Here is a 12628-nt window from a genome sequence, read left to right as displayed (position 1 = left end):
AAGAATTAATGTATCCTTGTAACATTTTACGAAAGTTAGATAATGTGGGTCAATTTTTTCTTTATTTCCAATAATAGACGTATAGTTAACACGATTGATTCTTATGATAATTCTACGTTCATTGGTTAATTTGGTTGGAAGAAAGATAAAATTCTCCAATCATTTTCAATATCGTTTATATGACTTACGTATTAAATGCAATATATAAATGTACGCGAATTTTTATTTCCAACATTTCTGATTAAGCATTTTTAAAGTATTACAAAATAAAAAAATAAATAATTGTATTTTTAATAATTTTAATACAATATAAAAAATTTAAATATTTTATCGAAATTTGCTTGAATCTAATTGGTTCTTTAGTTCATAGAAAGTAAGATCCAATCATAGATCGACCTCGATCGACCAATGAGATTGGCTGATAATCGGCGTTATTTTACCGTTTTTCACCGTTGACAATATGAAAGAGGGGATAGCATCACATTTTCTAAACTATAAAACAGACACTACGCACAAAATTATTCCCGCCGCGTGGCTCGTAGTTCGTGGATTGTAATTTTGCGGTTTGGTTATAAATCCCGCCATATCCGCGTTGATAGACGAAATTTAATAGCATTTCGGGTTCGCAAGAGATGAGAAAGAAAATGTAATAGAAACTATATATTTAATATTGTCTGAATGTTTCGTTGTTCATTGTTATCGCTACAAGCCATCATTGTAATTTTATGTCGAATTGATTTCGTTACAGCGTGTGCAACATTTAGCAAGTTGAAAACAAGATATGGCAAACGTATCTCTTGACAAAGAAACGTTTTTTCGACGCATGAAGCGTCTTTACGCTGCATGGAAGGTAAGACCGGTAGATCATGTTTATTATATAGTCAATCACACTGCAAACAATGAAAATGCTTTAAGAACAAAATTTGTTTTTTGTTAGGATGGAGAAGCGGGTACTGATGACAGTTTTAGTAAAATGGATTGTCTTGTTTCTGCAGTCGGTACAGACGAGGATATCGTTTATAGTAAATCTACAGCATTGCAAGTAAGTTTACAATTTTATTTTTTATTATTTAATAATTTTTGATAAAGATATTGTTTTATAAATCGCACTTTTAGAAGCAAATGATTTAAATTATGTATATATATATGAAAATTTTTAATTTTTGCATATATATATATATTTATAATTTAATTATTATGTTATTTGCTTACTTGTTTCTAGACATGGTTACTCAGTTACGAGCTTACAGATACAATAATGGTTCTGGCTGAAGAGGTTATTTATTTTTTGGCGAGCAAAAAAAAGATCGAGTTCTTACGAAAAGTTGAGAACCAGAAAATAGAAGATACAGGTGTACCTCCAGTTATGTTACTTGTTAGAGATAGAGTATGCATTTTTTAATTGTTATTTGGCTAAAATTTTAATAAAATAATTTGGAAACATGATTGTATCCGTGAATATATTTCAGAGTGACGAAGACAAAGCAAATTTTGCTAAACTTATCGAGATAGTAAAGCAGAGTAAGAAAGGTAAAACATTGGGTGTATTTTCAAAAGAAAACTATCCAGGTGCTTTCATGGATGCATGGAGAGCATCTTTAAGATCTGAATCTTTTGATACGGTATGATTTATTATCCTATTTCTGTACAATGCATTATATAGGTAAAAGATTAAAATTTATCTGCGGTTTTAATTAAATTAGGTTGATGTAAGCGCTGCTGCAGCATATGTAATGTGTCCAAAAGAAGAAAGTGAGATTTTAACCATAAAGAAAGCTTGTTTGGTGTCTGTTGATGTTTTTACAAAGTACCTTAAAGATCAAATTATGGAAATCATTGATTCTGATAAGGTATTCCATTATATTTATTATATTTTAAAATATATATTTGTCTATATATTAATAAATTTAAATGTTTCAGAAAGTTAAACATTCAAAACTGGCAGAAGGTGTGGATACTGCTATAACAAATAAAAAATATGTTACCGGAGTCGATGTAACTCAAGTTGACATGTGTTACCCAGCTATTATACAGAGTGGTGGAAATTATTCCTTGAAGTTTAGTGTAGTTAGTGATAAAAATACTCTTCATTTTGGTGTGATCGTTTGTTCTTTAGGAGCACGTTACAAATCTTACTGTTCAAATATAGTTAGGACGTTATTAGTTAATCCTACAAAGACAATAGAGGTATGAGTTAAGATTTTAGAATGTGAATATATGGTTGCACCATATAAATCCGATGTATGAATTATTGCAGGATAATTACAACTTTCTTTTACAATTAGAAGAAGAAATATTAAAAAAACTTGTTGCTGGTACAAAATTAAGTGATGTATATGAAACAGGTGTAAAATTTGTTAAGGATGAGAAACCTGATATGTTGGATCATTTGACTAAAAACTTCGGATTTGCAATGGGTATTGAGTTTAGAGAAAGTTCACTGTTGTTAGGTCCAAAAACACATGCGTTGGCCAAAAAGGGCATGGTATTTAACATCAATGTAGGTTTAGGCAATCTTTCAAATCTGGATGCTACTGAGAAAGAAGGGAAAATGTATGCTCTTTTTATTGGTGATACTGTTATGGTCAATGAGGTAATATTTAATATTACATTGTTTTTCTTTAAACAGAAACTTTCAGTATACAAGAGATAAATATTAATAAATTATTGTGTACTTGCATACTTTAGGGTCAGCCTGCTACAAATTTAACACCTTCAAAGAAAAAAGTAAAGAATATAGGTATATATGTTAAAGACGATGAAGAAGAAGAAGAAGAAGGCAGTGGTAAAGAGAATGAACATAAAGCTGAAATATTGGGTAGAGGTAAAAGAACAGCTGTTATAGAGTCAAAATTAAGAACAGAACATAGTTCGGAGGAAAAAAGAAAACAACATCAAAAAGAGTTAGCCCAACAATTGAATGAAATTGCTAAAGCACGATTGGCTCAACAATCTGGAGGAAAAGAACAAGAAAAAATACGTAAATCAACTGTATCATATAAGAGCTTAAGCCATATGCCACGTGAACCAGAAGTGAAAGAACTAAAGTTATATGTTGGTAAGATCTATGAATTTTATATTATATCTATAAGAATTTATTAAACTTGATGTAATATTAATATTTGTTATTTTTTTTATAGATAAGAAATACGAAACTGTAATTTTACCAATTTTTGGTATTCCTGTACCTTTTCACATATCAACAATCAAGAACATTTCTCAATCTGTTGAGGGTGACTATACTTATCTTAGAATAAATTTCTTTCATCCTGGTGCAACAATGGGTCGTAATGAAGGAGGCTCATACCCACAACCTGATGCCACTTTTGTAAAGGAAGTGTTAGTATTATATAATAAATATATACTTTAACTCTTCTAATAATAATTATTAATATATGCTAGTATATTATTATTTTTGAATGTAACTCATTTTGAAATATTTTTAGAACATATCGAAGTACAAATACCAAAGAACCTGGTGAAATTTCTGCTCCCTCGTCTAATTTAAATACAGCATTTAGATTGATTAAAGAAGTTCAAAAAAAATTCAAGAATAGAGAAGCAGAAGAAAGGGAAAAGGAGGATTTAGTAAAACAAGATACACTAATACTTTCACAAAATAAGGGTAATCCAAAGCTAAAAGACTTATATATTCGACCAAATATTGTCACTAAAAGAATGACAGGAGGCTTAGAAGCTCATACTAATGGGTTTCGATATACTTCCGTAAGAGGCGATAAAGTTGACATTTTATATAATAATATTAAAAATGCTTTCTTTCAACCATGTGATGGGGAGATGATAATCCTTCTTCATTTTCATTTGAAGGTATGTACTAATCATACTAATATAGCTCTGACTGTGAATACATTTTTGTAATAAATATTTTATATTTTCAGCATGCTATTATGTTTGGTAAAAAGAAGCATGTGGACGTGCAGTTTTACACAGAAGTTGGTGAAATTACCACAGATTTAGGGAAACATCAGCATATGCATGATCGTGATGATCTTGCTGCAGAACAATCTGAAAGAGAACTTAGGCACAAGCTAAAAACAGCCTTTAAAAGCTTTTGTGAAAAGGTAATATTTCACGGAATAAAATTTATATTAATTATTATTTATCTATATTTTTAATAGGTCGAAGGCATGACAAAACAGGAAATAGAATTTGATACACCTTTTAGAGAATTAGGTTTTCCTGGTGCTCCATATCGAAGTACTGTTCTTTTACAACCTACTAGTGGATGTTTAGTGAATCTCACAGAATGGGTATGATGCTATGCTGTTACATTTTACTTTCGTTTATCATATATTTTTATATTCCAACATGTTTGGTCATCAAAGTTTCCATCGCATCAAATTTTAATTAATTTTAAATTGTAGCCTCCATTTGTCATTACATTGGAAGATGTTGAACTTGTTCACTTTGAAAGAGTCCAGTTTCACTTGAAAAATTTTGATATGATTTTTGTCTTCAAAGACTACCATAGAAAAGTTGCTATGGTTAATGCCATTCCAATGAACATGCTGGATCATGTCAAAGAATGGTTAAAGTAAGTTTTTTTTATTTATTTCATATATATTTGTCGATACACATACATTTGTTGTTAATAATAATTAATACTTTTTTTTCTTTTAGTTCCTGCGATATTAGATATACAGAAGGTGTACAGTCTTTAAATTGGACAAAAATTATGAAGACCATAACGGATGATCCAGAAGGATTTTTCGATAGCGGTGGTTGGACATTTTTAGATCCAGAAAGTGATGCTGAAAATGAAGAGGTAGAAGACGAAGAAGAAGAAGAAGATGATGCTTACGAGGTTTGTGATACTCATTTATTAATAATTAATAAGAAAATTAAGTGATTTATCTTATGAAGAAAAACTTGAATTTTCTTTTAGCCATCTGATCTAGACAGTGAAGAAGAATCTGATGACGATTCAGAATATTCAGAAGCATCTGAACATTCCGACAGTGAAGGTAATTCGAGAAAGAAAATATTTTCTTTTAAAAAAATTTATTTGCATAGAATTATTTTATAATTAATTTATATTTCATTTGCAGAGGAAGAACTGGGTAGTTCAGAAGAATCTGGTAAAGATTGGTCAGATCTGGAACGAGAAGCAGCTGAAGAAGATAAAGAAAGAGGAGAGGGACGCTATCGTGACGATTACAATTCAAGTAAAAAGAAGAAATCGAGTCGTAGACAATCACCTTCACCAGCAAAAGACAGGTATGGAAATAAAAAAGTTGTTATTAAATTTGATAGAGTATTACATGCAATGTGATGTGTTTTAAAATATCGTGTTTATTATTATTTTTAGGCACAATTCGAAACATAAAAGTTCTAGCAATTCCAAAAGTAAAAGTTCATCAAGCAGTAAAGATAGAAAATCATCAGATAAACACAGGTAAAATAGTTTTTTGTATTATAAGAAATATATATAGACAATATATATTCTGCGTTATTTTCTAATGATATATACATACACGCGTACACGCATATACATATTCCGATCATATTGAGTTGATAATTTAATAATTAAAGAACGGATCGATCGCGGAGTGGAGGATCACACAAGAAAGTTTCTCCTTCCAAATCATCTAAACACAGGTGATTACCACCGATTTTAATTGTTCCATAATTATTATACTAATGATGCTTTATTTTTTACTTTTTGTCACATAGCCCCAGAAAAAGTGACAAGCATGATAAACATGATAAACACAAGTCATCGCATTCTTCTTCTAACAGTAAAAAGCGGTCACGCGAAGACAGTATGGACAGAAGTGATAGGGGGTCCAAAAAATCTAAGTAAGTATTTGTGAAGATAAAAATTTACATGACAATTAATACTAGGTGATTTAATTTATCATTCTAATTATTTATTAAAATTTATTATAGGAAGTGAATCTGGAAGGGGATTGTGTGTTGAAAATATGACACTTGTATGAACTCACATACGTGTTGGACTTAAGTGAAGCTTTATCATCTCTGGTTTGGAAAGTAGACAGTATGCCTATAGAGATAGTACATTTTCTTGCATTGAAAACACCTTTTTAAGGTGTTCAAATACATGTATACGTGCTGATGTTGAATCCAACATATACAACAGCAACAGTATAATGAAAGCCAATTGATGTAAAGTTATATGCAAACAAGTTTTTGTTATTGGTCAACAATTGTACATAAAAGTATAGTTTTTACCTCTAATAAACATATACAGTCAGATATGTATACATCGTACCTAAACTATTGGTATTATCATTTTCGACCTACAAATAATAATTACAGTACTATTTTGTGTTCCCTAATTATTTTTCTTTACTGTTGTCATGTTACTATTGTATATTATTGTAAGCATATTTTGAGATTATTTTGTGTAAATAGTAATTTTGCAGCCAATATTTTGATTCATGTAGTTCATTTACTTTTTTTTTAGTTTTTTTTTGTTTCCATCTTCCTTGGCTGATCCAATATGTAATTTTTATTTTTTGACATAGTGAAATATATATACCTCTCTATAATATTAGGGAGACAATGTACGTTGTATGTGACATTTAATATAGTTGAATGTAGCAAGTGTTTTCATGCAAGAAAATGATCTATCTATAATGTGCAGGTATGCAAGGATTCAGATATAAATTCAGAAAGATAAAAGAAGTAAAAGAGAGTTTCAAGTTTTCTTTGCTTAATGAAATTTGTACCTTTGCGATAGAAATAAACGATAAGATATTTATCATTAATGAATGAAGTAATGTCACCTATAAGATAAACGTTCCATACAAATATGAAATATTTAAAATCGCTGATATATGTTTAAGTGATTTTTTTTACATCGATACATTGTTAAAATATTTATCGTTAATATACTTTAGGTAAACTTTAGATAATGTTGATATACACTTTAAGTATATTTATGCACGTGTTTTGTATACGTATACACGCGCACGTGTATACATAATGTCGATATATTTTGCATAAAGAAACACTCAAGTTCGAAGTATGGCACGCAACAAAAATCCATTGAAGAAGATCCGTCTATTAATAAGGTAAATGTAGGATATAAGTGAAAGTCTTCTCTGGCAAGTGGTATTGCTGCTTTCACCGCGCGATGTTTCACCATCGTATACATAACTGAAGAAACTGACGGGGAAGTCATTTCTACGGTGGTTATATTGATTACAATATCCCAAAGTTCTTCAAAAGTAAGCATATGTATATATAATATATACATACATCATACATACATATATATATATATATACACACACATGAATGAAAATCAGTCATTGATTATTTTTTTGCGTTTATTTATAAAAATGTAAAAGCTGAATATATTATAATTCACGAGAGAATGATTTATCGCTCATTTATAAATACTTTTATAAGTACTTTGTACAGGAAGACAACGGAAAATCGACAGTACATTAATGTTGAATAATAAATTTTAATTTCGTCCTATTTGATCAATTTGAGTTTGCAGATTGTTAACAACTTCTGGTGGTACGTGCTCTCCAAGTATTTCAAAAAGATTTATCCTTTGATCTCCAGGAATCGATTCGTATGCAGCCAACTCTATTCCTTCTTGAACCTTTTGTATCGTCGCATCCTTGGGAATAAGATAGGTGTTTTGAGCTTGCCTAATCGCTTCATTACTGAAGATTTGACCATCTTTTTGCGGATATGCCGATGCGATCGTTATTACAACGAGAAGGATCGTGGCTGTCTTGTGAAATCTCATCTGAGAATGAACATTAAAATATATTTCATAATATATATTTATACATGGCAATATGTTAACATTTTCAACATAGTTAAATATAATGCTTAATCCAATGAAAATAAATAAATATTAAGTTTGATGTATATCCTTATTCTTTTTTGAATCGTTAAATAAATTGAAAAAAATTCTTTTTTGTTTCTAATTATATCATACCCGGTGTATATTTACCAATAAATTATTATTTTATATTACGATATACGTTGAAATTAACATACGTTACTTGAAGTTCGGAAGTGCAAAAATTTCTTAATAAAATAAAAAAATATAATATATTAGACTTATTTAATTCATAATAATTTTTTTTTAAGTAGAAACTTATAAGAGAGAACAATAAATCTCGTATTAAACTTGAATGTATATTATTTGTAAAAAGAAACATTATTTTAAGTTTCAAAGATAATCTAAATATATTACGAAAAGGAAAGTTTACCATGCTCTATTCAGAAAAAGAAGTATAAAATATAACATCATAAAAAAAAACCAATGATATTTTATCACAACATAATGCACACTCACGGTTGGTATTTACGTTGAAGCAAAATGCTGTTTCACGAACGATTCCAGATGAGCGAAACTAAGCGGAGCGATGGTAGAAGGTGCCTTATATACTTGAAGCCTCAGGTAAAACAGGTGAACGCCACTCCCATCAATGGTTAATGAGAAATGAACGTTTTAATCTTTGATTTAAAACCGGATCAACCCATTCTAACTATTTCGAATCTTAAGAACATTGCGCTTTTATAGCAAAATCGGTCAGCTTTTATACATCTCAATGCCTATTTCCTTAATTATTTAATAAGAAAAAAAATATATTTCCATTTTGATGTTGTAATATACATACAAAAATATAATGCAAATATTTTGATAATAATATATTATATGATACCAAAAATATGTAGTTAAGTAATTATTTATAATTAGTACTTGTTCCTATGATAAATTGTAAAATATCAATTTACTTTTTTAAATCATTTTCTTTTTAAATAAATGAATGAATATATTTTTATTAAATTTATTTTTTAAAGTTTTTACAAATCTATCAAAAGTCGAAGTTTATTCTTGCATTGCTACTTGTTATGATATATATACTGTACTTTTATGTAGTTGTGTATATATATATATATACACATTGGAAGAGTGTATTATTTGGACGAAGTAGAAAGTGACGCAACGAAAGAAGACGGAGACAACTCACATTTTAGACTTTCATTCGATTACTCTTCAATCGTCACGGAGTATATAAAAGAAAGAATTTTTGTTATGTTGTAATTTTAATCTTTTCAAAAAGAAAATATTTAATTTAAATATATTTAAACTATGTATGTATGCGTATGTGTGTGTATTATGTTATGTTATGTATTACATAATTTAACAATATAATAAATAATTTAAATAAATTTGTTTTATACGAATCTTGTTTATATCCATAATATATCATCATGTTTTCTCTCTTTCATGGATTTTTTCATAAGGGTTCTATAGTATAACAAGTATAAAGTACAAGCAATTTCAATAATGAATGCACTGCAACATATTAAAATAATATACAGTATGTTTTACGATGAATATAAAAGATTTCGATAATTTATCATTTTGAGAAAAATATATTGTCATTTGGAGGAAAATATATTCAGTAGCTACTAAAAAATTATGTGAATATATGTGTGTGATCATTTATATCAATGAATAATTAATAATTATACATCAAAATTAGTATACCTTGAGAACAATTTGCGGTACTATCTCATCCAATTTTAAATAGAAAGCTTTATTATAAAATGCTTTCTTTTTAAAAGTAGTCACATAGAAGATTGTGTTGTAATAAATATGATAATCCAAAAATGCTATAACTTTATAAAGTATATGCTGGAAATTTGGCCATATTTGGCTGTTGCATATCTATAAGAAAATAAATCACACCAGCAAGACCTGAAATAATACATATACAGAAGACTGTTAGTACATGTGTGTGCGTGTCAGTTATTTAAAAACTAAAAATCTACTACATACCTTCAAACAAAGAAAATGGTCTGTCAGGAATTCTATTTTGATTTACTCCATAATTAAAGCACCATTCTGCATATTTACAAGCTCTATATAGATATTTTAGATCCTGAGAAAAAATATTTTCATTTTTTATTAAATATGATTATAATAAGTAAAATACTGATAGCTGATATTAAAGATATTTCGGATATTCTATATATAAGAAATTAAAAATTAATTATTGTAGAAACCTTTGTTTGTTGATACAGATGTAGAAACGTATATGCATTTCCAGAAACCCCATGACATATTCCATATCCTTTTTTCAACAAACCCCTTGCCCAAATTACTTCTCCACATTGTATAGCAGTTTCTAAAAATTTCTTATCCTTATATATCTGTGATTAGAAATATAATTAAATTAAAAAATTATTTCTTCTATATAATTATATTTCTTTCTATATAAATTAAAGTAATTTCTAAAGTATATTTCTTTCTATATAAATTATCTGAGATATATATGTAAGGACCTCATAAGCAAGGCAAAATAACATAGTCATTCCTGGAGCTCCATGACACCAATGTATTAATCTATCTGTATTACTTCCTATCGAAGAAGGAAAATTTCCTGATGGATATTTTAGATCTTGAAGGTAATACAAAGCTGGTAATATATAATTTTTCAGTTGTCCTTCATGTAAATAATCTCGAGCCTACCAAAAAGGAGCAGAATAAAATATAGTAAATGATAAATAAAATTATAACTAATATCATCTTCAGTGTAGTATACTTGTAAGAGTATGTAGAGAATACCAGCCAGACCATGAGCTGCACCAAGATATTCTGTATCGTGCCATGAATACATTAATGGAGACTTGCAATGTCTCGATGTAGAGTATATATTTCCAGATTTTATTATACTAGAGATAACCTAATGAAAATTTTGTGATATCAAAGTAAATATTTATAGCAGTATTATTTCATATATATAAGTAATTAAAAAATATAAAAAGAATTGTGGTACATTACCTGTTTGATAATATCACTTTCTATAGGAGGTGGAGATATATTTGAATTTATATAAAGAAGAGAGAAAAGATATCCAGCCCTGCCATAAAGCAGTTCATCTGGTATATCACTATGTTCATTTATAACATGGGTTGATAAAGATATCAATCTAAAAACAATATCACTTTATTAAAATATATGTATATAATAATTTGTTTTAGATGCTCAATATTATACATACTTAGATATTGCATTTTGTGAATCATTTTTATTTCCGTATTTATGAAATATAACTGCTCCAAGTGCTAATGGCCCTGATAAGCCAGTTAAAAAAGTTATTTCCCTTTTCCATTTAAATTTTTTGATACAGTTTTGTAATAATTCTATTGCTTTCTAAAAAAAAAAAGACAAACATGAATTTTTGCTATTAAAAGGGTAATATTAAATGAATAAAGATATTGTTTTTCGGTAATTATAAAATATAACATACAGAGAAATATACTGGTTCATTGAAATAGTCAGCATAAAGTTGAAACATATTTGCTATGCCAGCACTTCCTGTATAAATAGAATGATCGTCATGATAAGTCCAATCATTTTTATTTTCTTCTAATTTTTGTAACAATTTCTTGGTATTTGTAATTAGCAAAATTTTAAAATTGTTTGTTATCTGTAAATCAATAATAATAAATGTCCATTGCGTTTTTATTATCATTACTAAGCATGATTATAAAATTTGTTTATTACAGTATTTTCTTCAGGGTTCAATATGGTAAGACAAGATGAATTTGAATAATCTTGAAAAGGATTTTTATAATTTCGGGAAGTATCCATTATAGTTTTACCGGCTATAAGTTGGATTAAAATACAGAATTTCTTGCGAGTCTTTCAATTTTACCCACTTCCTTTGAAAATATTATGTTTAAGATTGTTCACCATTTCTCCTTTATAGCGTATACGATTTTAGCGACAGTACGGTTAAAATATGAACTATAGGCGCAGTAGGGAAACTCTCGTACTATTGTATGAATGTATAAGCTTGTATAAATTATATATTAATCGAACATAATCTAACAATCGAGTTAGCGTATAAAAAAATATTCTATTATAATAGCAAACACTATTGTATAATATTACCACATCGTACTACGAGTACATTGTATATTGTTTAAATAATTATAAAATCATCCCATCTATAAGTACATTAAATGTAAATTTTAATAAAATTACTATGTAATATATTCAATTATTATTTTTCACCAAATAATAGATAAAACCTTAAACTTAGTCACGAACTTATATACTTTATATTCATTTGTCCACAGAATTTTAATATATTTAATTAATTTATTTATTTAACTCGTTTAACTTTAATATTTTAAATATTATTAGCAATATAAAATAATTATACATAGCTATTAGCTCGGCAGTATTGGAAACTTATTCTACTATATTAAAAGTAGTATCGATCCAGACTTCATCCCGTAGAGGTTGCTGTATCTAGAGAACCGATTTATTTAAGTAAAGTAAATGAGAATAAGTGATAATAAAAACAAAACCAATAAGAATATATAAGAACAATAAAAAAAATTACAAATTTTCTGTCATTTTAAAAAATTATTTTAGAATTTTATTTATTAATAGCGATATTATCAGATATGAAAAATGTATTTTAATGTTTAGTTACAATTAGAGTGAAAAGATTTTGGAATTTAACTGAAATAAGCAGCCATTCGCACGGTAGTACTTACATTATATTAGATTTTAATATATTCCAAGTACTACCGTCCCAGGTCCCACCGCGTGGAGGTTGCTGCAGTTGGAGACCCACGGACTAACGGT

The 12628-nt window shown here is 28.2% G+C and overlaps 2 protein-coding genes across 5 annotated transcripts; one reads left to right on the top strand and one right to left on the bottom strand.

Moving 5' to 3' along the window:
• The first annotated feature begins 482 nt into the window (after positions 1-482).
• On the top strand, positions 483-6752 carry LOC122631583 (FACT complex subunit spt16). Of its 2 annotated transcripts, XM_043817461.1 has the most exons (21): positions 484-646; positions 749-850; positions 938-1042; positions 1223-1387; positions 1470-1622; positions 1704-1850; positions 1921-2187; positions 2258-2593; positions 2689-3058; positions 3141-3339; positions 3447-3828; positions 3900-4082; positions 4140-4271; positions 4386-4555; positions 4642-4825; positions 4907-4985; positions 5070-5238; positions 5330-5416; positions 5554-5619; positions 5695-5820; positions 5911-6752. In XM_043817461.1, the coding sequence occupies exons 2-21, from the start codon at positions 782-784 to the stop codon at positions 5915-5917; spliced, it is 3396 nt and encodes a 1131-aa protein (XP_043673396.1). In that variant the 5' UTR covers positions 484-646; positions 749-781; the 3' UTR covers positions 5918-6752. The 2 variants fall into 2 exon arrangements, with proteins under 2 accessions (XP_043673397.1, XP_043673396.1); XM_043817462.1 differs by lacking the exon at positions 5554-5619 and having other exon boundaries at positions 483-646.
• Positions 6753-7298: 546 nt separating this feature from the next.
• Positions 7299-11746, bottom strand: LOC122631584 (lanC-like protein 2). Of its 3 annotated transcripts, none has more exons than XM_043817464.1 (10): positions 11534-11746; positions 11277-11456; positions 11028-11179; positions 10808-10955; positions 10569-10709; positions 10309-10491; positions 10030-10176; positions 9803-9905; positions 9512-9721; positions 8310-8575 (listed from the first exon to the last, which is right to left on the bottom strand). In XM_043817464.1, exons 1-9 carry the CDS (start codon positions 11618-11620, stop codon positions 9645-9647), a joined length of 1218 nt encoding a protein of 405 aa, XP_043673399.1. In that variant the 5' UTR covers positions 11621-11746; the 3' UTR covers positions 8310-8575; positions 9512-9644. The 3 variants fall into 3 exon arrangements, with proteins under 3 accessions (XP_043673400.1, XP_043673399.1, XP_043673398.1); XM_043817463.1 differs by lacking the exon at positions 8310-8575 and adding an exon at positions 8791-9316; XM_043817465.1 differs by lacking the exons at positions 9803-9905; positions 10030-10176; positions 10309-10491; ... (3 more) ...; positions 11277-11456; positions 11534-11746 and adding an exon at positions 7299-7750 and having other exon boundaries at positions 8309-8575; positions 9512-9651.
• Positions 11747-12628: the final 882 nt, after the last annotated feature.

This window comes from Vespula pensylvanica, chromosome 9 (genome assembly GCF_014466175.1).
Source record: "Vespula pensylvanica isolate Volc-1 chromosome 9, ASM1446617v1, whole genome shotgun sequence".
Classification (NCBI taxonomy): Eukaryota; Metazoa; Arthropoda; class Insecta; order Hymenoptera; family Vespidae; genus Vespula; species Vespula pensylvanica.
Note: the sequence above shows the minus strand (reverse complement) of the source record. Positions and strands in the feature narration are given on the sequence as shown.